Source organism: Tinamus guttatus, unplaced genomic scaffold, assembly GCF_059628265.1.
Source record: "Tinamus guttatus ecotype Peru unplaced genomic scaffold, ASM5962826v1 Tinamus_guttatus_pri_ptg000599l, whole genome shotgun sequence".
NCBI classification, from domain to species: domain Eukaryota; kingdom Metazoa; phylum Chordata; class Aves; order Tinamiformes; family Tinamidae; genus Tinamus; species Tinamus guttatus.
In genome coordinates, this window is record NW_028289133.1 from 2,319,198 (window position 1) to 2,342,654 (window position 23,457).

The following is a 23,457-nucleotide window of genomic DNA, read 5'->3' on the forward strand; positions in this document are numbered from 1 at the left end:
GCTGAGCTGGATGTGGTGGAACAGCAGGTGTGAGTGCAAATCCACGTGTGCAGGTGTAACAGGATGTTAGAGGATCTCACCGAGACAAGGGTATGGGGAAAGTGGAGAAAGTGCCCCAGGTGGCTTAATGATGTAAGAATGGGAAAGAAGACGCCCACATAGCCAAGGAAAGAGGCTGGTATCAACAAGGCTAAATGGATAGTAAGGATCAAATGGAGTTAGCATGGATTAGCCTGAAGAGCAGATGCAAGACTGCTTATCAAAGCGTCAAGGCAGAGCCAAAAGTGGGAGAGTGTTGAGGGTAGTAGTGGTGAGCTAGGAGTGCAATGGGAGAATGGCTTGTGGAAGCACTCTGATTAATGCCCAAGCCTTCTTCAGGCCCTTCCTCACCAGACATGGGAATAAGGCCCTGTGCCTTTGCATATGGAAACCAAACCCATTTCCATCTGCGTGTTAAATTACAGGCTTACAGTGTCCATGTAGAAAACATCTCAGAGCCAAGAGCAGTTACAAAGGCCAACTGTGAAACAGTAGGAAAAAAAAATAATAATCAACACCATTTATTATTCACATATTGCATTACAAGTGTCTCTTATCAAACGCAAAGTATAATTTATATTATTCATGTAGAAATTCAAATGAAACACCACATAGAAACAACACCTACACACGAGTGACATGGTTGCAGTGACATCCTGATCAAACGCTGAGGCTTGGATCGCAGAGAAGGCAGCCAACCCAAGCAAGTAGTGCAGGAGGGACAGTTTGGAGCTCGCTCGCCTAGTGCAGCGCTCTACCGGCAACTCTTTATTGCTGTAAAACACAACAGGGATGGTTCCACGGGTAGCAGTTTGCAGAAGACTTGCAAATACATCAGGGAGGATTCGCACAGCCAGGCATCACAGACCGGGTTTCAAGAACATTTGGTAGTGCATATTTTCCAAACACTGTGGGACACAGAATTCCTCTTCTGAACTTGCTGCATTGGCTGTTTGAACTACAGAGTTGACTGACTTATTCTTCACTAGAGATGTGTTCTCTGGTTGTCCCTCTCTCCACATGGATGCCCTCTTTCAGATCAGAGATGCCACTGCTCCCTGTGCCAAGGCAGACAGCAGGCTCAAGGTTTCCCCTTCCATTTCAAATCACTTTATATTTCATTGAAGCAAGGAAATAAGTTTTGTGGGTACTCTGCAGAGTATGAACAAACCATTTTCTTGTTACAAATTAGTGCTTGTTGGGAATGTCCTGAAGCAGGAAGAAGCAAACTGAGTAAATTTTCTGATCTTATTAATGGCTTAAGAGATGCCTAGACCAGTCTAGTGACTATGGGAAAGAAGAGCAACGTAGCACTTCTCTCTTGGACTACACTATAGGTCTGGTAGGCAAATGGGCTTGATCTTGACTGTTGTGTCCCAAAACATTGGTTTTCATTTACCCCATGCAGAAACACTGGGCAGTTATAAATGCATATCTAAACTGTAACAGTGTTCTGGAGAGAGTGCTAAAACAAATAGATTTGAGTTAGAAAGTGCCCTTTAAAAACAACATACTATTCACAGAGGCATGCTGAGGGTGTAGGGTTTGGAGATAAGAACTGAGACGAGTCTGGTTCTGTGTGAGGTTCTGGTATCACTCAAAAAAGGAGACTGCTTGATTTCTACTCATGTCTGAGCTATATCCTGGACAGATTATTTCTATCCCCACAAACTAGAAGCCAGATTGTCCTCAGTGTATGAGAGTCCATGTGCAGTTTGGCAATAGTCTCTGGGCTGCTTTCCCCAGGGCAATGTGTCATTTCTCCAGACACTGGTGTGCTCACCTTGTGCCTCCTTTCAAACTCTTAGTCCTTCACTCCCAAATTAGAGAGTTCATCTGAGTCTCCAGCACAGTTACTGAAGGATCGCTGGAGTCCAGGTAATTGTTTATTGAGTGTGGATAGCACTAGGGGACATACAGAAATGGGGGGGGGGAAGATATTACTTTAAAAGGTTACCCCTGTGCTGGGGTGAAAGAGAGGGACCACATTGAATTAGAATAATGGGAACAAGAGGAGAGGAGTAAAGGTTTCTTAGAGCTTTGCAGATTCACACCAGAGAGATGCATGTGTCATGCATACACATCATATGGCCATAGTTACTGTTGCTTCCACATCCATGGATGAGAGGACTTGCTATTAATCAAAGTTCAGCTTGGAGCAGGAGGTCAAACTAAATGACCTCCAGAGGTTTCTTTTGGCCTAAATCCATCTATGGTTGCCATGTCATGGGATGACTTCACTGAGGAGGGCCACCAAGACAGAGGCATTTCCATTGCAGCCTGCTGAACAGGGAATAGGTGCCTTTGCTGTGATCAGCTGAAATCTTCAAGTTTACCATATTGTGTGGGCCTGCTCTCCCACTGCTCAACCACCAGCATCTTCTGTGGCAAATAACTCAACTTTTGACTACAAAAACTATCTGTGGAGAACTCAGACATGCCTGGAGTCACATACTCTAATGCACCTTTGACTTTTTGAGGCTTTTTGTCCTAATGTCACCAAGACAAACTCTTCTGAAGCCCTGAGAAAGTCTCAGTTCCTTGCTGAAAATCTGTCACTTGAAGATGACTCTTCCGGTTGGCAGAGATTGCCTTTTTCAACACATGATGATATCTAGGTTCTAGTGGGTCCATCTCAGCATAGGCTGGGATCTCCAGGGAATAAAGACTAGGTCAGCTCTGTGAATTTCTGCTTGTTGGAGTTTACTAGGCTTTTGTTTATTCTGTTTACTAACTACCTGGCAATTTTGCTCAGGTATATTGCTGATGTTTGCAGAGCCTCTTGAAAATGGAAATCCCACTGAAGTTTATGGATCCCAAATAAGATCTAGGATGAACAGTTGTATATCCCAAGAGCAAGTATCAAGGACCAGGGGAAGGGATATACAGCATCCAAAAGCTTTAGCACTTCCGAGAAAGAAAGTATTGCCCAGGGAGGAAGGCTGGTCCAGATAGTGGAGCATGAATACTACAACTTGTCTTATTCAGGGATTTGTTTTTTTCTCCTTACACAGCAGTGGACATCAGGAGTGACTTTTGTTAGAGGCCCCTTTTGGGTCTCTTATACTGGGTGAAAGGGGTACTAAAGTTTAACATAGGGATAGTGCCCCTCCAATGGGATTTGCCCGCTGTGGGCCCAGAGGAGAAGAAGCATGAAGGAGAAGATGGTCTGGGAAGTGAATGTCCTGCTGGGAATGGGGCTGCATCCCACTAAAATGCAGGACAATGTTGCCTCCCAACCCTTCTCCATGTACTCACTCCAGGCAGGTAAAAACAGACCAAGGATGAGTTAAATACAGCATGAATGCATTTCAGTGTACCTGTGCCCATGATTGTAAGTGTACAGAGGAGAATCATGACCAAAATGGGTTCACATGAACCAGCTTTTGCACTTCTCAATTTTTGCTCTCCTTCTGCCATAGGAATCAGCCAGGCTTATGGGTCTGTGCATGCCCAAGCACCCTGTCTCAAGCAGGACTGTTATTTGGAAGCATCTCTGCCCCCATTTGCTTGCCCTGTCGTGGATTAGAGACTGACTTCGGTGTCTAATGAGTTATGTAGTTTTCAAGGACATCTCTCTTTTTCCTCTCTTTTCTATTGATTTAGCAGACTCTCTGTAAAGAGCACTGACATATTGCTTTGCAGCAGATATAGTCATTAAGCAACCTTATTTCTCCAGCAGATCTGACAGAGATGCTGTATACTGCAGTGCTGCAATGGCAAGGAGATTTTATTTTTTACTTTAATTGCTTTGATATCATTACAGTTTTTTAACAGGCAGCTGATGGAAGCAGGTGAAAGAATATGCTCCATGCTGTGTATTCTTACATTTGACTCTCTGAGCTTTCTATTGACCTCATTTATCATTGATTAGTATAATTGTTAACCCCTCTAGCATTTATGTTACTGCAGCAGAGCAGTAAGAGCAGTCAGGGAGGGTCAGGATGCCACTGCATGCTGCATGGAACAAATGCCCTAATGTCCTAGGGCTTTGAGAGACCTCAGTTCTCTTTCCTTTCCCTACCAGGTGACCTCAGCAAGGTCATTCCACTTATCTCTGCTTACTGTTTTAGAAGGAGGATAATGACGCTGACCTCCTATGAAGAGTGAGATATTATTGTTAGGTGTAGGCAAGCCATATAGTGTAAGGGCATGTGATGTTTTGGGTGGAATTCAGACCTAGATGTCAAAATGTAGCTGTCTATATGTGAAATGGACATCTACAGTAGCACTGTAGTCACTGGAGATCAATCAATAGAGTCAAAGGAGTCCAGATGCTCTTCAGCTTTTCAAATGCCATAATCTATTTTAGGGTGAGCTGAAACACTCTTCAGACTGTATTAACTATACTTGTAAACTCTCCATTGGCTATAATGTAGGATTAGACATCTGATTTACACTGAAATGTGAATATTGCAAACGCCTAAACCTAATTTGAAGCGGAACCACCTCCCCTCTGCCTTTGCCTGCAGCATTTTACCAGGTGCACTTGTGGCCAAGAATTCATTTCCTTCCTAGTAACAGCATTCTTTCTCCGTTTAGTTTCTAGCTCTTGATGAGTTCCTTGCTCATGAATGCTTTCTGGTTCATCCTCTTTGGAGGTCTCTCTTCCCTCTGCCATGCAGACATCCTCTGAGGGACCTCAGCAGCCCATCATGCAGATCATCTCCTCCAGGTGCAGAGAAATGAGTGCTGGTCCCATTGGAGAAGTCAGTCTCTCCTCAGAAGTTCCTCTCAGTAATATCAGTTTTGATATGATCTTTTTCTGAGGATACTGAGCATTGACCACTATGAGCACTATGATCAGGATGGAGATCTGTAATTTAGCTTCTTAAGCCATTATTAAATCACCTCTTGTACAATGGAATTCACGTTGTGCAGAGAAGCAGGAGATTTATAAGCTAATTTCATGAATCAAATTTTGCCCCATATCGGGTAACTTGCACTGCCAGTGACGGGTGCTTTTCTCTATTTTTTGTCAGCTATATGAAGAACTCCTGGTCTAAAAGGCCATCATTTGGATCTGCAGAGGGATGACTTTCATGAACTCCTTCAGTTTCTGATGATTTTCTGCTCCTGTCTAATTTTGCAGAAGCCTCCTGGCCCATTTTGGCTGAATCAATATTCAAGAGATCAAAGGTGCCCTGATTAGTGGTTTCAGAAACATGACTGGTGAACATGGACACTGGTAGAAAACTTTCCTGTGCAGAGAGATGCTCGTTGGTTGAACTTTCAGTACTAAAACAAAACCCAAATGGATCTTCTGCAGCTTTTGTAGCCTGAGACTGGGGATCAAACTCCTGCAGCAGCTCACAGCTCTGAATCCCTTCAGGGTCAGTGACAACCTCATCTTTTCCAGTAAGAAGGGAGATGCTGGAGGTGTCCCACAGAGCCAATGGGACTTTTGTTTCTGCTGGGATTTCCTGACACGGTCCTGAGGGATTTGCATTGAAGCAAGTTGGAGTTTCTGTCTGTGAATTTTGCAAGTCTAAATGTGGTGAGTTCTTACTTTCTCTGATAGAAAAATCTTGTATTTTGTTTTCCACAGATAACAAAAGGCTACTGTCTAGCAGAAACTCAGCTTCCTTGGGTAACTCCGCTAAATGGCATGATGAAGAACTTGTTTCAGCTTCTAGCCTTGTGTCCTGGATATCGAAACTCGTCAAGCTTTGAGTTTCCAGTAGATGAGCACCATGATGATTCCTTTCCTTGATGAGGTCCTTGTTAGTATCATCAGTTGACATAAGCTCTAGAGGAGGAAGTAGAGGGTTCATCCGACCTTCTAAGATTACTGTAGATTCTTTCCAATTTTCCTTTGCTGGAAGTAGAGGGGACCAATCGTCCTGTTGCTGCTGAACCTTCCAGGTTAAAGCTGTTTGCTCCTGACTATCAAGTTTGGTTATCCCATGTTTGTCAGTGCATGAAATGCTCACACCAGGAGCTAACAACAGGTCATTGGCCTCTTTGCCATCATTGCTGTCTGAGCAGCCTCCTGAGCTCTCCTGTGTTTCCTTAGGCATGATCTCCATCTTTCCTGCCTGCAATAGCTGATCTTTCTCAGAGATCTTTTGCTTGGCTTGGCTGGAGGAGCTGAGAAGACTCTGGCGATCTTCCTGCTTGCCTTCAATATTTGCTTGTTCTGTAGATCTTTCAGGATTTTCTTGTTGATTCTGCTTCTTCTCTGAGGAGTGACCAAACAAAGTGATAAAAGCTGACTGGGGTTTAGTGTGTTTCCTTTCAGTTATTTCCTTCTTGGGAGTGTTGCTTTTGTCTTCAGAACCAAAAAGTGTAGTGAAGGGGTTTTTCCCAAGCCTGAAACCTTTACCCAGAACCTCTTTCTTGGCTTGACTGTTTCTGGTCTCTTTGCTTTGAGCCCTAGGCCTTGGTGTGTGCACAGCACTTTCCTCTGGGAGTTTCAGATCTGCTTTTCCTTTGTCAACTGTGTGACCTCTGGATTTCTCTGATGATACATTCAGTTTGGAAGAGTCTAATTTATTGGATGATCGCTCTGAAAAGTGAACAGTGTTTCTGCTAAAATCATTACTGGGATCCTTTGACTTTAACTCTGTATCCTTTAATTTACTAGCTTCATCATGTGAGGACCAAAGGGCACTGGTTGCATTCAGAGGTATTTCTGCTGATATTGGAAAATCCTTGGCAGATGATTTTCCATCATATATTAAAATATCTCCATAAGTGTTGTTTATCACTGGTTTGTACATGGGCTGATGTTCTGCTTCTTGTATGCATGGCATATTGTTGCCATCTGTCAACTCTGGCAAGCCGGATGAAGAGACCGGTGAAATCTTTTCTGGTTTGTTTTCCTGAGACGTGTGCTCAGGACTGGTTACTTCCACAAACCCTGATACACTTATTGGTGTCATTTCTATTGTCTTCCCAAATTCTGCCCCTTTGCTCTCAACCTCAGGCAAATGATCTGCACTGGCTGGCTGTGTATTGCCCTCCAAAGCTTCTGGTGTCGTATTTCCAGATAATTCATTTGTGTTTGCCTTTAATTCCTCATCCACCAGCTCAGCTGCCTGGGCTGATGCCCTCAGCTCTCCAGGCTCTGGGGAACCACATGCTACATTAGGGGTCATTGACATACCAGAGAGGTAGACAGCTTCATCTTCACAATCAGGGAGAGCAGCACCCTCAGCTCCATGTTTTGGCACTGTATTTGTGGTGTTTTGGGTTTCGGGCTCTCCTGGCACACACTTATACTGTGGATTGTTCCTTCTCCCTTTGAGATACTGCTTGTCCTTTGCAGCAGCTGGAGGGCCTATGGTCAGTTCAGTGTCTCCTGTCACTGCAAGCATGGCACCTGCTTCACTAGACACGCTCAGAGGGGTCACAGCCCCACAGGCCTCATTTTCCTTTTCCGAGAGCTCTGTTGTGGAGTGAACAGCAGTTCCACAGCCCCCAGGGGAGGCCAGGTACCTCCAGTTAGTGGGTTTGGTGTCCTGAAGTGTGGCAGGGTGGGAAGTGAATGAACTGCGAGCAAGAGGTTTAACAGGCCTCAGGACCGTAGATGAGGAGGCAGAGACAGGCCCCCTCCTCAGCTGGGACTTGCTCTCTTGGAAGGCAGCAACTCGTTCAGAGACCTTGACCCCTGGCTTCCCTCTGGATATGTTCCCATCCATGATCACCAGATTATTTTTACCACCTCTCTGTTCTCCTGGCTTGGGCCAGGAGCAAACTTGCTCTCTATTTCCCAGACAGGTAACCCCAGGTAAGAAGCTTCCCTTCTTCACAGATGTCTCTGCCATTGGTTTTCCCTCCTGATCCCTCAGCATCATCCTGCCCACTCTGCTGCCCACAGCCTGGTGGGTTTGTATGCTCGGTGCAGTCCTTTTCCAAGGACACCCTCCCTTCCCAGGTTTTCCATCTACAGCCAACAAAGCTGTTTCTGAAGGCATCCAGCTGGTTCTTAGCTGTTTTTCTGAGAGGACAGATCTGCCGCTCAGCTCTCGTCTTTGCTCAGCCAACTGCAAGCTGTGCTGTCCTTCAAAGGATGAGGGTTTCTCCCTTGCTACGCTTTTCTTTTTGAGCACATTGTGCCAAGATTGAGGCTGTGGTCCTCTACCTGCCATTGCCACTCTTTGGTCCCGATGGTCTGTCAGCTGGTGCTCCACTCTTCCTATTTCTCTTCCTCTTTTCACTTCGACCATCTGCCTGTAGTGGAGCTGGCAGTAAAACACCCCATGGAGGGCAGCATAGTTTTGCAAGCTGAAAAACACACATCGGCATAGTTGTTAAAGGCTCTTGGGGAGAGGAGGATTAACAGGAGCCCTGAGGGACGGGTTTCCAGCAAAATTGTTTTCCAGTGGAAATTTTTTTTGGTGAGGAGAGAGGAGTTGAAGACTGAAACCTTTCAAAAGCAGCATCTGCTTTCTGAGGGTATGTTTGATTTTTCTTTCAAAACCCCAAATGCCTGAAAAGTTAAATATTTTCATTCAAACGCTCTGGGAGCCATAGTTCTGGTTATGTTTGATCCTATTCTCCTTTACCGGCCAGGCTCCACACTAGGATTTCATCCTCCTCCTGCATGCACAGCATTGATCGCATGGGTAGAACATAGCAGGGCTTCCACGAGCAGTTTTTCCTCATGACACTACATGATGGGAGAACATTTCTGCATGTAGGGCCAATAGGATGGCAAGTAGCCTCACCAAAATGGCAATGAGTTAATGGGGAGGATCTTATTGCTGTGCTTGTCTATCTTACTGGTGGTTATAGAGGAGACAGAGCCAGACTGCTCTTGGAAAGCTCAGTGACAGGGTGAGAGGTGATGGGAACAAACTGCAATATAGGAAAATGTGATGAGATATATATATATAAAAAAATCACCAGTAAGGTGATCAAATCTTGAAAGAGTGGTCCCAATCGCATCACTTGAAAAAGGATTTCCTGTGAAATCTCCATTCCTGGATCCAGTTACCTCTCACCTGGTCACAGCCTTGAGCAACTGGCCATTGCTGAATCTGCAAGAGGTGGAATGACGAACTTCCAGAGGTCCTTTGTAACCTACACAGCTTTATGAACATGTGAGGTACCCAAACTATGAGTTCCATACCAGCATCTCCTTTGAATCATTTATTTCCAGCATATTTCCATCACCACCATTCAAATGCCTGATCCACAACTCGAGGTGAGCAGTCTCTAGTGACAGAGAGGCAATTTTCTAAGGGAGAAAGTCTGTTCTTTCCTGTTACCTGTGGCCTGCCCTGTTGTGATTAGCACTGGGCACTTATGATGGAAACTCCTTGGTCTGTCCTTAAAAATAAATGGAGTAAGGTTCTACCACTCACCTCAGCTTCCTTTTGCAGACCTGGCAACAGAAACATGAGTGATGCAAACAGACTTTGTCACTGCCCACACGCTCCATAGAGTAGACAGGCTGGAGGCATGAGGTGCACACCTCTTTCAATATGTGCTGAAGAAAAAGGAGAAAATGAAGGTAAATAACTCTGAATCATGACCATTAGCAAAGGCTTGTGAGCTCATTTGCTGAATATGATACTTATGATTGAATTTCTTGTTGAAGTCATTTTGCAGACTTTTTGTGAGAGTTCAAATTCCTGGAGGACTCAAACTACTTGTCATCTTGGATAAGTCGGTATTAAATGTTCGGTCAGGACATGGTTGAATAGGTTTAGAAAAAATAAGACATCTCTCCACATAAGTGATTGAATTGTTTAAAAGCACTACAAGAGCTAGGGCACATTTTTAAGAGGTTCTGACTCAGGAACTCTGAGTGGGCAACTCTTGAAATCACTGACATCATACGATGGCTCCCACAGACCATGTAGTCCAAGCCCTAAAAAGGCAGCACATCTCAGTGATAAAGCTCCAACAGTTCCAGGAACCCAGTGGTTCATTCCAGTACGTTTACCCTGTGTGCTATATTTTACACCATGACCTGATTCCTCAAACACCACTTTATGTGAAGAGCCCAGGGAATTGCTCTGGGAAGTATTGCCAGCACCAGCCATTTTCTTAGAAGAGAGAGAAGGGGATAAAGGAGCATGAGCATTAAACCAGTGACAGAAATAGCTCCAGGTGGTCTGCATGGTCTGCAAGAACTCGGAGCTGCTGAAGCACATGGCAATCAGTGAGTCCATTTCACTGTGATGCAGAGCCCAGCTTACCTAGTGAGTCCATCTGCAGTAAAGTCTGTCCAAAGCCTAAAAAGGAGCTGATGGTCATAGTTTATCCTTGACCAGAGGAAACATCAAAGGTACTTCTGCAATGGATACACAGGATCTTAAGATCCTGTATCTCAAGAGATGAGTTGAGGGAACCAAAACATTAACTTTTACTTGCAATATGTAGCTGAGGGCATATATTTGTTTTAGTCACTTTCTTTTTGTTTTTGGCTGAATGTGCCAGCAAGGTCACATCATCTCTACGGTCCTATGACAGCACTTTCCATAAGAAGGCTTTAACATCTTTTGTTTTATCTCCTTTCTCTAGAGGGAAGCTCTCACTTGCAAAAGTGGATCATTCCTCTGAAGGCTTTTTTTAAGTGGTGATAGACAAAAATGTTATGGTATATGCAAAAACAAACAAACAAACAAAACAAAAACAAAAACAAAAACACAACAACAACCCCCCTCTACTAATTTTATTCATTGCTCAGTAATCTCAACACACTCCTAAAGTTTTCCAGTCTGGTGCAGAGACCAGACCATGGACCTATAAATGTCTTTATATGTAATGGATGTCTAAACTCCTAGCATAGTAGGTAGAAGTTCAGCTAAAGGGATCTAGAAAGCAATACATCTACCCTAAAAGAAGCACATTTAGTTGGACAAAATCAGTCAGTTAGGCAAGACGACTTTCACCAATGTGCCATTCCCCCTTAAGCTATTATCAAGCACCACAGGCCTGGAGATTTTCCTTTTCTGTACAGCTCCATGTGGGAGCTGTGAACAGCACAGTGCAGCATACTCTCTACATGAGGGATCTTGGGATGCCTCCAAGTGGGTGGAAAGCGATGGAATAAAATCTATTAGAGGATAGACCTGATGCCAATGTGAAGGTAGTGCTAGTAAAAGAGAAGTGGAAATTGTAATTTTGTAGACAGAGAAAAGATAGATGCTCTGGTTGGAAAATGGTAGCAGAGACTAGTGAGAAGCAACAGTGTTTTGCTGAGTCCCTCAAAGAGAAACTGAAGCTCTGCATCTTGTCACGGATATTGTTTCGCTGGAGAAACGAACAGGCTATTTGGTAAGAGGTGACAGGAACCTGCAAGAACCTGTCATCGTCAGCGGTGATGGAACAAAGCACCAACCCTGGCAATAGCAAATGTCAGCCACTAGACTGACTTTGAATCCATCTGATTTGATGCATTTTGCAGTACAGATCACAGTTACATCCCCATTCTTTTGCAAGCATTTCCAATGACAGGTATGTGTCCTTCCAGAGAAGAGAGTAACTATTGGGTGTGTTTCTCTTATGCATGCAAAAAATGCTTTCCCTTAATCATGAACAAAGATGAGCCATGTAGTAAACAAGATCACTCTGCTCTTAGGTGGAAAGGAGTGTATTTATTACAGGACTGTGTTCTCCAAGTGGAATAATCTTTTAGAAGGGTGTAGGTCTCTTTCACCAGGGGATTTATTTTAAGTGCTCACTGCCTGATACTTTGTAAATATTCTTGCTTTTTAAAAGTATTCTAAGCCTCAGGAATAAGACTTCCTAATGGACTGGAAAACAGCGAGATGATTAGCACCCATCAAACGACACTGTGGGCAAGGAAAGTATTTTAAGACTTGCTTGAAAAAAAGGTACAGATTGTTCCTGGAAGCCTCTTTAAGTACACTGCAGATTACTGCCTTGCTGAAGGTCAAGGCTGGCTTACTGCTTATCAGTATTATTTTTTTTCTAGGTGCGTTGAAATCTTTATGGTAGGGAGGATCAACTTGAAAATGCCTGTGTTATCAGTGGGCAAGGGAGAAAGTGAGTGCAAAACTGTCTGGCCCTAGACTAAGCATCCTCAGTGAGACCTGCATCTGAAGTGAAGCTGGAAAGGGCCGTTCACTATGCTGGCACTTGAAATGTGGCATGTTCTATTCCTACTGCTGCAAGAGAACTGGATTCCTGGCTAAATTTCTCCTTTACCATTCAAGGAAGTACAGACAAGACATGGCTATCTGTCTTCCCTCCACCGGCCCCAATAATTTTCCCAGTTAGTTTGTTCTTGTGAAGAGATAATGAAGGAAATAATAAAGCATGATGATTTCTCCTAACACTGTGTAAGAATGGAGTGACCTATTAGGTTGAAACATCATGAAGGATGTCACGTCTTTTATCCAAGAGCCCAGAAAACTGTGATAACTTATCTGAGATTTGAAAGTTTCTATCATCTGCTCTGCTGGTTTATTATTGCAAAGTCTGAAGCTGGGATACTGATGAGCTGATTCTTCAGCTTGTATTTGAGTTTCAAATCTTTGTATTTGTTTTCTTTCCAGCTTTTTCAATCCTTCAAGGATCCATGCATGGTCCTGAAATAATGTAGTGTCTGTTCCCTAATGGTATTTCAGTTCCTGGTTGATGGAGATGCCATGAAAGAAACACATCTCAAATTAGTCTCATAAATGGCTCATTGAGACATATGGAAAGCCTGTAAAGCCAGAAATACAAACAATAAGAAGATCGCTATTTTTAAGCACCAGCATTGCAGGATATTAGGATTTATTTGAATTCTCGTGGAATCATTTTGCATTGCCCGGCTTACTAAAACTGCTCTGTAGCTGTTCTTAAAAACAGTTGAAATATCATATATTGGGGCATCCTGAAACAAGGTAAGACTAGAAGCAGACAAGGATAAGAAAATCTTCAAGACTGACACAGAATTAATAATTCTGCCCTATTTCTACAACCTATCCTACTAAAACACTTGGAAAGGTAAAAGCACTTATTTTTTCAGATTCCTTGAAAGCAGATATGCCTGGTTTTATCTCAGTCTTTGCTGCATTCACTGGCAGGACTGAAAACTGTGCTACTTTTCTTTCAGAATGTCTCAAGCTTATGGGGACCTAGAGGGAAAACCAACAACTCCGGATACAAGCAAGCTTTGCTGGGGGGAAGCAGAACTTTTACAACTCATACTTTTTTGTATATCCTCCTCAGGAGCACTTCTATAGGCCAAGAAGGCTCAACCAAAACTGTCCCAGGCGTGTGTTAGGGTAGAATGTATCATCAGGCACCTCCATTGAGGATTCATCACACTTGGACCCCGACACGAGGAAGAAACCCCCTCTAGTCACCATTGTCATGGCATCAACAGAGAGATTGTGTTTGCTCTTAACACATTTTTCATCAATTTCAATCTCAGTGAAAGGCTTTGTGGAGCTTGAAGACATCCATATCATGATCTTGCATTTCTACCAGGAGTTAATAACAAATACTTCAGGCTTACATGCCTGATCCTTGAATCTACCTTCCTATACCTTGAATAGAAGGTGCTGAAGGGTAGAGATGCAACTGGACTCAGGGATATGAAGTGTTAGTCTCTGAAACGCTTCCTTTCTTCCCAGTGTTTGTCCTTTTATCATCAATGGAAGTTTGGGTTTTTTTTTTCCATCAGAGGGAAAAAGTAAATATTCATCATAGCATCTCATTAAAATATGATTTATTTATTTATTTATTTATTTATGAATTAGGTCCCTGTCCCCCTTTGAGGAAGGATAAATTGACGAGGTGAGGTGGACGGCCACAGGACAGACTTAGTCTGGTAACCAAAGTCCAAGCCAAGTGCTAGGACACAGCTCCCCAGGAGAGCTCCCAGTTGCTCTGTGGGCTCATTCCTGCATGCCTGGAGCAAACTCCTTGGTATCTCTCACCACTGCCGAGAAACGACCCATTCTCCATTCACCTGCACAGACTCCTGAATAGGGTGGTCTATTACCTTGGACTCAGTTCAGTTTTTTGACTGGTAACTGAAGACCGCTTGCTGCAGGGCTGAAAATCCACCCTCTTTGTAAAGAAGGTGCAGATTAAATCACTCAAGTGATTTAGAGCACCGTCACTGTGTGATTCAGCTAGTTCATTAAGAGACGAAACAAGCACTCAACAAAAGAAAGTCAGCCAGACCAAAATAGTATTAGAGGTAATGTTTACCTTCAGAATGCAGCAATAAAAGTTAAAAAAAAGCCACAAAGTATCTAAAAACTTCAGTTTAGAATGTACAAAACAAAGTCATAATAAAAAGAAAATTGCTTTACAAAGTTTCAAAATTGTTTTAAACAGTAAACATATGAAAGCATGGAAAAGCTAAAATAAGGTTTTGCATATACTGAATAATAAATTACAATTCTGAAGTAAAGAAAGAAAAGCAATAACCATTCTGTTTCATCTACAGCATTTTTCATTGCATCTTTCTTCAGGGGAATGGCAGTGATAATAGCTGTAAATCTCGATTCAAACAATTTTCAATAGCATTGAGTACTTGCTCAGAACCAAACTCCACTAAATACCTCCCCTGCTATCATGGTAGCAATTTGAGATCATTACTTTTTTTCTGGTTTTTGTTTTTTGTTGTTGTTATTAATGGCTAAGAGAAAAACGTCTCTAACCCACCCATCAATGTGAATATGTTTATATACATATATGTGTGTTTAGGATGCCCTTCTTGGGAAATTTGTGCTAAAATCAGAAAAAGAACACAATATAAGCATGCTTATTTCCCAGTGACCAGGTTGTCTGTGTCTTTACTCGGTTCTATCTATCCCTTCTTTTCCTCTGGTTCAGAGAAGCCTGGTACAAACCCTCCAACCCCAAACACTTCAGGAGGAAGAAGCTGCCCTAAGATGCCCATGGATGGATTTTTCCTTGTGCTTCTAACAGTGTCAGGGCTCTGGGTTGTGGTGGAGCACCAAGTCTGTTGGGTTGGCCGGGTGAGGGTGGCTGTTCAGCTCCAGGGTCAAGGCAGACTGCGTCTATTCTGTCTGTATGAAAATACTGCTATGATGACTTTGAGAACTCATTAATGTGTAAACAAGTCCTCTTGTGTAATTTGGATAAACCAGGAGATATACTATTGTGGACTTTCTCTTTTGCATTATGCTATTGCTTCTTGCTCTTCAGGATCTCCTATTTCTTTGGTTTGGAGTTGCCAAAGGTGACAAAAACTACACCTGGCTCCTGAAAACTGCCGTTGGTGTGGAAGTCTTCATTCGGGCTCTTCAGGTACCTCCGAAATAGGGGTGATGTAGATACCTCGTATCTGGGGTGAGATGCCACATCACACGTGGAGGATGTTTGGGTCTCAGATTGCTTTGTGACTGTAGTAGACGAGGTGATGATTTTGTTTCCAAACTGATCCATTTCCTCATACTGCTCTGTGACTGTTCGAGTGGCTCCATAGAGCTTGGACCCATCAGGCCCTGTCTGCAGCTCCAAGATGCTTTTTTGCCTTCGTGTGTTCTGTGGACTGGGAATATTCAGAGAGCAATAGTCTGAAAAGCCTCCTTTGATCCCACAGTGGCAGTTACCTTTGGATGTGTCCACAGGGCTCCTCTCTTTCTCATTGATCTGATGATTGGCATTGCCAAGAGGAGGCTGTTTCACTGAGCTCAGCCCAGCTTTCTTTGAGATGGGTTCTGGTCTGTTCTCAAAGGAAGTCAGGTCATGCCCAGCAGACCCTGCTGGTGGATGGCTAAAGGAGCTAAAGTTGTCCTGACCAAAGACATCTCTCTTTCCTGCAGCACTGACACAATCTGGTGAAGGGATTTCCCATGGGCAATGTGTAGTCCTGGGTGATTCAGCAGGTTTCCTGGCAGCAGATTCAATGGAGATGTAGGAAGGTGAGGAGGGAGAACCAACACGAGAATGAACGAGGCGGGGAACCTCAAGCTCTGCTTTGGGTGCTTCAGTCTTTTCTGTCACTTTTGCACAGTCCATGGGCACTGTGTCCCCTGTATCCAGCATTGCGCCCTCCTGCTTGGCTTTGCTTGAGACAATGCTGATCTTGCGGATATTGCTGCTGCTCACAGGGCTCTGGGTGTTCCCTAGAGATTCCTTGAAAAGCCCAGAGAGCCCCGCTATGTCTGACTCAGACTTGAGGCTAGAAACAGAATAAAGAGCTTTTCTAATGGCCTCCTCAATGTCCAGGAGCCGGGAGAGTGTCTGTTCCTTCAAGTAGACAATCTCAGCACTCACTCGCTCCAGGTCCCCAAAAACCAGCTCCACTGAGGAGATGCTGTCAGTGTCTTCCTTTGCTAGTGTCTCAGCCCTGGCCTGTTGCTTGGCCTGATGGGCCTTCTGGAGAACCACCCAGTCAGGGACCTTTTCAAAGAAACTCCTCAGAGCTTTCACATCCACTTTGCTTGTCTCTTCTTCAAACTCCTTTACCCGAGTCAAAATCTCTTGCAGCTCCTCCTGCCTCCTCAGGTTCTCAAAGATCTCCATAGCCTCCTTGACATTGCCTTTCATGATCTCTTCTTTATGCACAGACAGCCTCTTCCTACGTTCATCTTCCGTTTCTCTCTTGTGTTTTTCTCTCATGATCACTGGTGGCTTCTCCTGGGCAGGCATCTCTGCCTCATAAGGACATGCCAGTTGCCCAGTATTCTGCTGTTGCTCCTGGAAGGAGCTCCTTGGCTGCTGATGGGAGGACACTGGATGGTCCTCTTGTCTTCTCTCTTTCACCTGCTGTGTGACTCTCTGACCATTCCATGATCCACAGGCATTAGACAAACTTTCCCTTTCCACCTTGGGTGAAGCATTTTGTGCAATGTCATTTCTCCTTTTGGAAGGAGTAGTGTGGCCCACAGAGGAGGTGCTTAGTTCAGTCTGCTCTAGCGCATTAGGTGTCCTTGCTTCACTGGGACAGGCTAACTGTGATATTGAAGTGCATCCATCCTCCTGGTTACATAGCTGCATATGCCTCTGAACTATCTTATCTGGGCAGCTTCTTGGAGCTGCTGCTTTCTCTCCCTTCATTCCATGCTCAGCTTCAAAATCAACCACTCTATTTTTAAGTAACCTTGAGGTCTTTGCTATGTCTGATTCTACTTTGCTTTGTCCTCCTTTGCTTGTCTCATACTTTTCCGCTGCATTTTGAAGAGGGCTTTTGGCAATGTTTTTTGATTGCCGTCTGTCAGGGCTCACATCCTGAACAGCAATAACTTTGTGCCCTGATGACTCGGAAGCGCAACACTCTGCCTGAACTTCCCCATGACCTGATTGTTCCTGCACCTCCATGCAGGACAATCCCAGCTCTGATTGTGATGACTTTGCCTTGCTGGCCTCTCTCAGGCATGGAGGCTTTGGAGGCAGGGGAGGAGGCATGGGTTTGGTTGATTTGTCTTTGCTATTGTTTAGAGGGGCAGAATGAGCTTCATATGAGAGATGTTCAGGTTTTGGAGGGGGAAGAGGTTTTTTCCTTGGTGGGGCAGTAATTTCTGGTTTTGGAGGAATTTGGGGCTTCTTTGCAGAACTCTGATCACTGGGCTTGGAGGACAGAGGAGGGAGGGCAGGAAGAGGGGTCTGTAGTGTTGCAGAACATCCTGGTGCTTCATCTTGGCTTGTTGGTTGTAGAAGGGCACCTTCTGTTGTTGCTTTAGTTGAGGGTGGGCAATGCTCTGCTTTCATCACAGCAACTGAGGGAGGAGGAGGAAAGTCATTATCAGCCTGCGACCCTGAAGCCACTACAGCTGTCTGATTACTAACGCCTTGAGTCTCATTTTGCTTTTTACACACAGAATAGGACTGCCCTGCATTTCTGTATATCATAGCGGCTTTAAAATCCCCTCTGGAGACATTAACGTTAGACTTTTCCAGCGACTGAAGCGTGGCCTTTAAATTACCTCGAACAATATCCTCCTTTTCTACCAGGCGCTGTTCTGTGGCGGCACTTTGCAGTGCTCTGATAGCTGTCTGCACATCCCCTCTGATAATAACATCTCGCTCTCTTTCTTCTTGCACTGATTGCTCTTTGTAATCAGACTCAAGAAATGGGTTTACATAGGTTTTCACAGGCTTGGCTGTATAAAGGCCATCCTTAATTCTAACATCTGCACTAGGCACAACTTGATTTTCCTGGCTCAACTGCTGTCCTCCCTGTAGTTCCTCAGAAGCACTGACCTTTTTGTGTGATGCTATGGTCTTCAGAGACACGCCTGTATGGGTCTTGGATGCCTCCTGCATTTTAGTGGTGGTGGTCCTGGTGGCAGTGGTGGTGCTCTCCTGCTTGGTTGTAGAGTCTTGTTGGTGTGTTTTTGATTGAAGGGTCATTGTCCCCTGTGTGCTGGCTGCCTGATGCCTACAGGCCACATGGACTTCCTCCCTGCTCCTTTGTAGCTTGCTCTGGACATGGTGCTGAATGCTTTTTGCTTCTGCTGTTGCTAGTCTCAGGCTTTGCATTGCAGCCTGGAGATCACTACCAAGCGCCTTTTCTTCTGGCTGTGCTGACATCTGTCTGGTTTCTCCAGCCATCAAGCTCTGATGTTTCTCAGCTACTTTGTCCATCTGAACTGTCACTTTGGCCTGGGCTGGGCTTTGAGTCACAGCTTTGGGTTCCATCGTGCTGGCAGAGATGGTCTCTTCTTTCTCTGCCATTTGTTGCTTTTTGCTACCATTTGCAACCCTTTGAATTGATTTTGTAGTGACTTTAAGCCCCCCTGACATAATTTCTTCCTTTCCCATCAGTGTGGGTACGCTCAGGGGCTTCCCAAGACATTGTACAGTGGTGCCCCTCAGACCCTCTGCATGCACAACCTCTCTGTCCAATGCACCCTCTTTGCCCATGCTTTCACATGCAAACACTTTTTTCGCTCCCTCCATGGCCCCTGGTTCACCCTCTGCAATCACTTTCTCTATCTGTTCATCCCCTTGTGAGATATGTATTGTGGACCTCTGTACATCCCATGGGGCACTCTCAGATGCCCTCTGCTGTGTTTGAGAGGAGATGAGGGACTGTATCTCTGACTCCTGCTGAAGGTTCTTCAGATACTCCAGGTCTCCCTTCTCAATGCAGCTGGTGAAAAGCTGGACATTCCCTTTCTCATTGTCCTCTCTCTTGACTGTTGCTGTTGCTCTCTGTTCTTGAGAAGAAGCCAGCAGATTGCCTATTGTGGTCTTCACATCCCCCTTGACAACTTTTTGTTGCACAGAGTGGAAAAGGAGAGAGTAGAGAGTCATCTTCACTGATCCCATCTTTGTCTCTTGTAAGACCATCCCCTTTTTGATGGAGGCCTCTTGACTGAGGAGGCCCTGCAGAGCCTTAGCCACATTTCCACTTAAGTCCTCTTTGCTTTTAACTGCTTCACTTGGGTCCAGTAGCTGCAATGGGCTCACTTTGATCTTGCCCTCTTTGTCCTCCTCCACCAGTATTCCCTGTGCTTCCACATTGGTTCTGTGCAGAAGCTGTAGCATGATCCTTTGCAAATGGCCTCCCACAATCTCTTCTTTCAGTATTTCTGGAGCACCTGGGGTGCCGAGCTGATACTTCACCATCTTCACACTCTCCATATCATTGGCTTCAATGAGGATCCCACTGTGCTGAATAGCCTGGCAAGTGCAGAGCATCTCCAAAGTCTCCTTCATGGTCCTTTCTTTCACTTCTGTTTCTACATGGCCTTCAGAAGCACTCAGCTTGTCCAAAGGTGTACTCTCAAAGAGCCATGTTGTGCTTTTTACGTCTGCATGAGGGATAGCTTCTTGAGCCTCAGCACTGGCTGGCACGTCTGTGTCCTTGAGAGTGTCCATAGGCTGGGTTTCAAACAACCAGGTGCAGCGTTTCACATCCCCTTTCTGGCTGTCCTCTCTCTGCACTGTGCTGATAGAAGTGCTTCTGTCTGCATCCCCATGAAGGGAGTCCACAGGCTGGTTTTCAAAGAGCCAGGTGGATGTCCTCACATCACCCCGCTGGACATCACTGACACTGACCATCCTCACATATTTCTTTTGGCCCACCTTTTGGGACTCAAAGAGTTCCTTATTGGACTGAACATCTCCCTTCAGCACATCATCTACCGTTCTGGGCACAGATTTCTCTCCCCTGGAAAAGGAGTCCAGAGGCTCTGTCTCAAACCTCCAACGGGCAGCCTGGACATCCCCTTTCTTGATGTCCTCTTGAGTGACGGCCCTAATCACAAACACTTCTTCTTCCTTCTTGATCTGGTCCAGAGGTTTAGTTTCGAACAACCATCGGGCACCTTTCACATCACCTTTCATGATTTCTTCTTTCTGCACTGAGGTGACCTCGTGGTATCCCCCGTCTTTGTCCTGGATAGCATATAATGGCTGGCTTTCAAAGAGCATTGTGCAGGACTTGACATTGGCCTTGCTCATGGTGTCTTTCTGGATCTTTTGAATTTCTGTCTCATCCACCTTATCATGGATTTGGTCAAGGGAGTAGGTCTCAAATATGAACCTTTTGCCACCAACATCTCCCCCCTTGATATCCTTCTCTGGAGGGATTTCCTGGATGCCCTCGGAACCGTCTTTCAGGGAGTCCATGGGGCAGTTTTCAAAAAGCCAAGTGAACTTGTGCACAGCTCCAGCTTCAATCTGCCCGTCATCCTTCACAACCACTGTTGGTTTAGTCGCTCTGTCCAAGGGCTTAGCTTCAAAGAACTCCTTTACCCTGGACACTTCCCCAGATTGTATCTCCACACGGCTGCAGTATCGCACAGTTTCCTTGAGGTCAGCTTTACTGGCCGTGGTGCTGCCTAATGGTTCAGTCTCAAACAGGTGCCGCACAGTTTTGACATCAACGCCCTCCAAGTCATCCTGACTGTATGCTTTGCTGACTTGCAAATGCTGCTCCTCCTGGCCTTTCAGTGAGTCCAGCGGCTGGGTCTCAAATATCCATGTGTATGACTTCACATCAGCTTGGGGTACATACTCATCTTCTTCCTGCTTCTTTTCAGCCTTCTCATATAGAGTGTTGATGGGCTGTGTCTCAAAAAGCCACCTGCAGGTCTTCACATCTCCCCGCTGGGAGATCTCCTGCTTCACCAAGGCAGGTTCCTCGCCTTGCATGGCTTGGTGGTGAATTACGTCCATGGGTTGAGTTTCAAAGAGCCATTTGGCTGTTCTGACATCACCAGCTACTACCTCCTCTTTGGTGATCCCACGTATTATGTCCACTTTCTTGGTGCTTTCATCAAACTGGTCCAGCGGTCTGGTTTCAAACATCCACTTATAGTTCTTGACATCACCACTGATGACTTGCTCTCTGCTTACCGAGGTGACTTCGTGGAAGTTACCAAGGCTGTCTTTGATGGCATACAGAGGTGTCGTCTCGAACAGGATTTGGTTGGCTTTGACATTCCCAGCAGGAATACGCTCCTCTTCTTTGGTGATGGGCTCAGCATCAGCCTGCTTAATGCTGTCTAATGGAAGAGTTTCAAATAGGGTCTTGAAAGATTTCACATCACCTTTCACCACCTCTTCTGCACTGGTGGCTGAAATTTCTTTTTCAGATGCCATAGAGATGCTACTGAGTGGACAACTCTCAAATATATGTTTTCTTTGCTTCACATCTCCCTTCTCTTCTGCTGAAAGCTCTACTTTCTTTAAATGTCCCACCTCAAAATTATCTTTCAGGGTTTCCATTGGCTGGGTCTCAAACAGCCAGAGTGTAGATTTCACATCACCTCCAATGACTTGCTCTTTGGCTTTGACACTCTCTGAAACTTCTCCTTTCAGAGAATCAAGGGCTTGAGTCTCAAACAGCATTCGCTGCTTACTGACATCTGCCCCTGTGGTAAAATCCATTGAAGCCTTGAAATCTTGCTCTTCCACTGTAATTTCTCTGATGGCATCCAGAGGCTGAGTTTCAAATATCCACCTTGCTCCACTAACATCTGGCCTTCCTACTTCTTCCAATGAAATCCCACGGATTATTTGCACTTTGGAAGTATCCTTGTTGATGGTATCTAGTGGCTGAGTCTCAAACAGCCAGCGTGCGGTCCTGACTGCATTGCTCTGTATTTCTTCTCGGCAAACAGATTTGATCTCATGGATATTCCCAGTTTTGTCTCTGATGGCACAGAGTGGCTCAGTTTGGAAAAGCTTGATAGTCTTCTTGACATCACCTTTTAACTCCTGGATTTCTGACTTGAGTTGCAAGATGCTCTTCTCCTCCACTGAACAGCAGCGCCCTATAGCATCCAAGGACTGAGCTTCAAAGAGTTGTCTGGCACCTTTCACATCACCTCCCTGGACAGGCTCCCTGAGAACGGCTTCCTGCACTTCTGTTTCATCTGAGTACAGTTTATTTAAGGAGTCTAGTGGCTGGGTTTCAAACAGCCACCTGGCAGTGTGCACATCCCCTTTGGCATGGTCTGTTTCTGATACCTTGGCTACTGTTGACAGCCTGTCCCCATTGACTGACTGATTTTCAAACCTCAGGGATGTACTTTTCACATCCCCACCAGGAATGACCTCTTCTTCTGCCAGCTTCTTTGTAGCTTGATGGTCCCCAATAGAATCAAGCGCCCAGTTCTCAAAGATCCAGCGCATGGACTGAACCTCCCCTGGAAGGACTTTGTCCAGGTTCACAGAGGCCTGTGCACTGGGATCTTCAGTATTAAGCATTTCTGCCAGGTCCTCGGTCACTGCTTCTTCCAAGTTCTTCCTGAGCTCAGGGTGCATGTGTCTGTACAGCCGCCTCAGCTCGTTCACCTGGCGCTGCTGGTAGAACTTGGAGAAGGATTGCTTCGGAGGAGGCGTGGGGAGCGGGCTGGGATCCTGGCTCCCTGCAGCAGGACCGCTGACTTGGACCAAACCAAGGGTAGGAGCAGGAGATACGTCCTCTTCCATTTTCTTGATGGCAACTGTAGATGGTTTCTGAACCTCTGCCATCTTTAGGGAAACAGTTTTAAATGTCAGCATTGTCTCTTCCCACCAAGCCCAGTGGCCGTTAGTAGTGCAAACGGCAAAAGAAAAAGCCATCCAAAGAAAGGAAAACCATGCACCTACTGAGCTCCATACCTTTAGTTCAGTAGCACACAGCACTCCAAAGCATCACACCACTGCATACGCTCCAGGCTTGGTGTTAGCTCTGAATCCACAGCAATGCACTCTAAAACAAGGTCTCTAATCCAGGCATGTATGGTGGCTACCTTGGAGTTCCTGGGCTTCGATCCAGCTACAGCACAACAGTGGTGCCCAATTTGGACTGTGTCAATAAGAGAAATGGACCACAAGAATAGCATAAAAGAAGGGTATTTTTGAATAGCAAGCTAACAGTTAAGTTCTCCCTCCTGCTCCCATGTGTTCAGGGCAGCGTGGCGTCATGAAGGAGTCAGGAAACATGACTGTGGATTGAGAAGGCTGAGAGCTATTCACAAAGAGGTCTCAAGAAGAAAATGGGGAGAGAGAACCAAATAAACGCATGAAACTGAGCTGATAATCTCAACTGCATAACTGTATATCATTTTGCCTGAAAATAGATGCACA

The 23,457-nt window shown here is 45.1% G+C and overlaps 2 protein-coding genes across 2 annotated transcripts in view; both read right to left on the bottom strand.

Moving 5' to 3' along the window:
* Window positions 1–5,009: 5,009 nt before the first annotated feature.
* Window positions 5,010–10,034, bottom strand: LOC148592449 (uncharacterized). Its single transcript, XM_088534763.1, has 3 exons — window positions 9,954–10,034; window positions 9,351–9,475; window positions 5,010–8,268 (listed from the first exon to the last, which is right to left on the bottom strand). Exons 1-3 carry the CDS (start codon window positions 10,032–10,034, stop codon window positions 5,022–5,024), a joined length of 3,453 nt encoding a protein of 1,150 aa, XP_088390889.1. The 3' UTR covers window positions 5,010–5,021.
* A 5,104-nt stretch (window positions 10,035–15,138) lies between these two features.
* XIRP1 (xin actin binding repeat containing 1) overlaps window positions 15,139–23,457 on the bottom strand; it is a 30,435-nt gene continuing 22,116 nt past the window's right edge. The window contains exon 7 of the mRNA XM_010214501.2: window positions 15,139–22,860. Coding sequence (XP_010212803.2) covers window positions 15,139–22,860 — 7,722 coding nt within the window. The remainder of the gene's footprint in view (window positions 22,861–23,457) is intronic.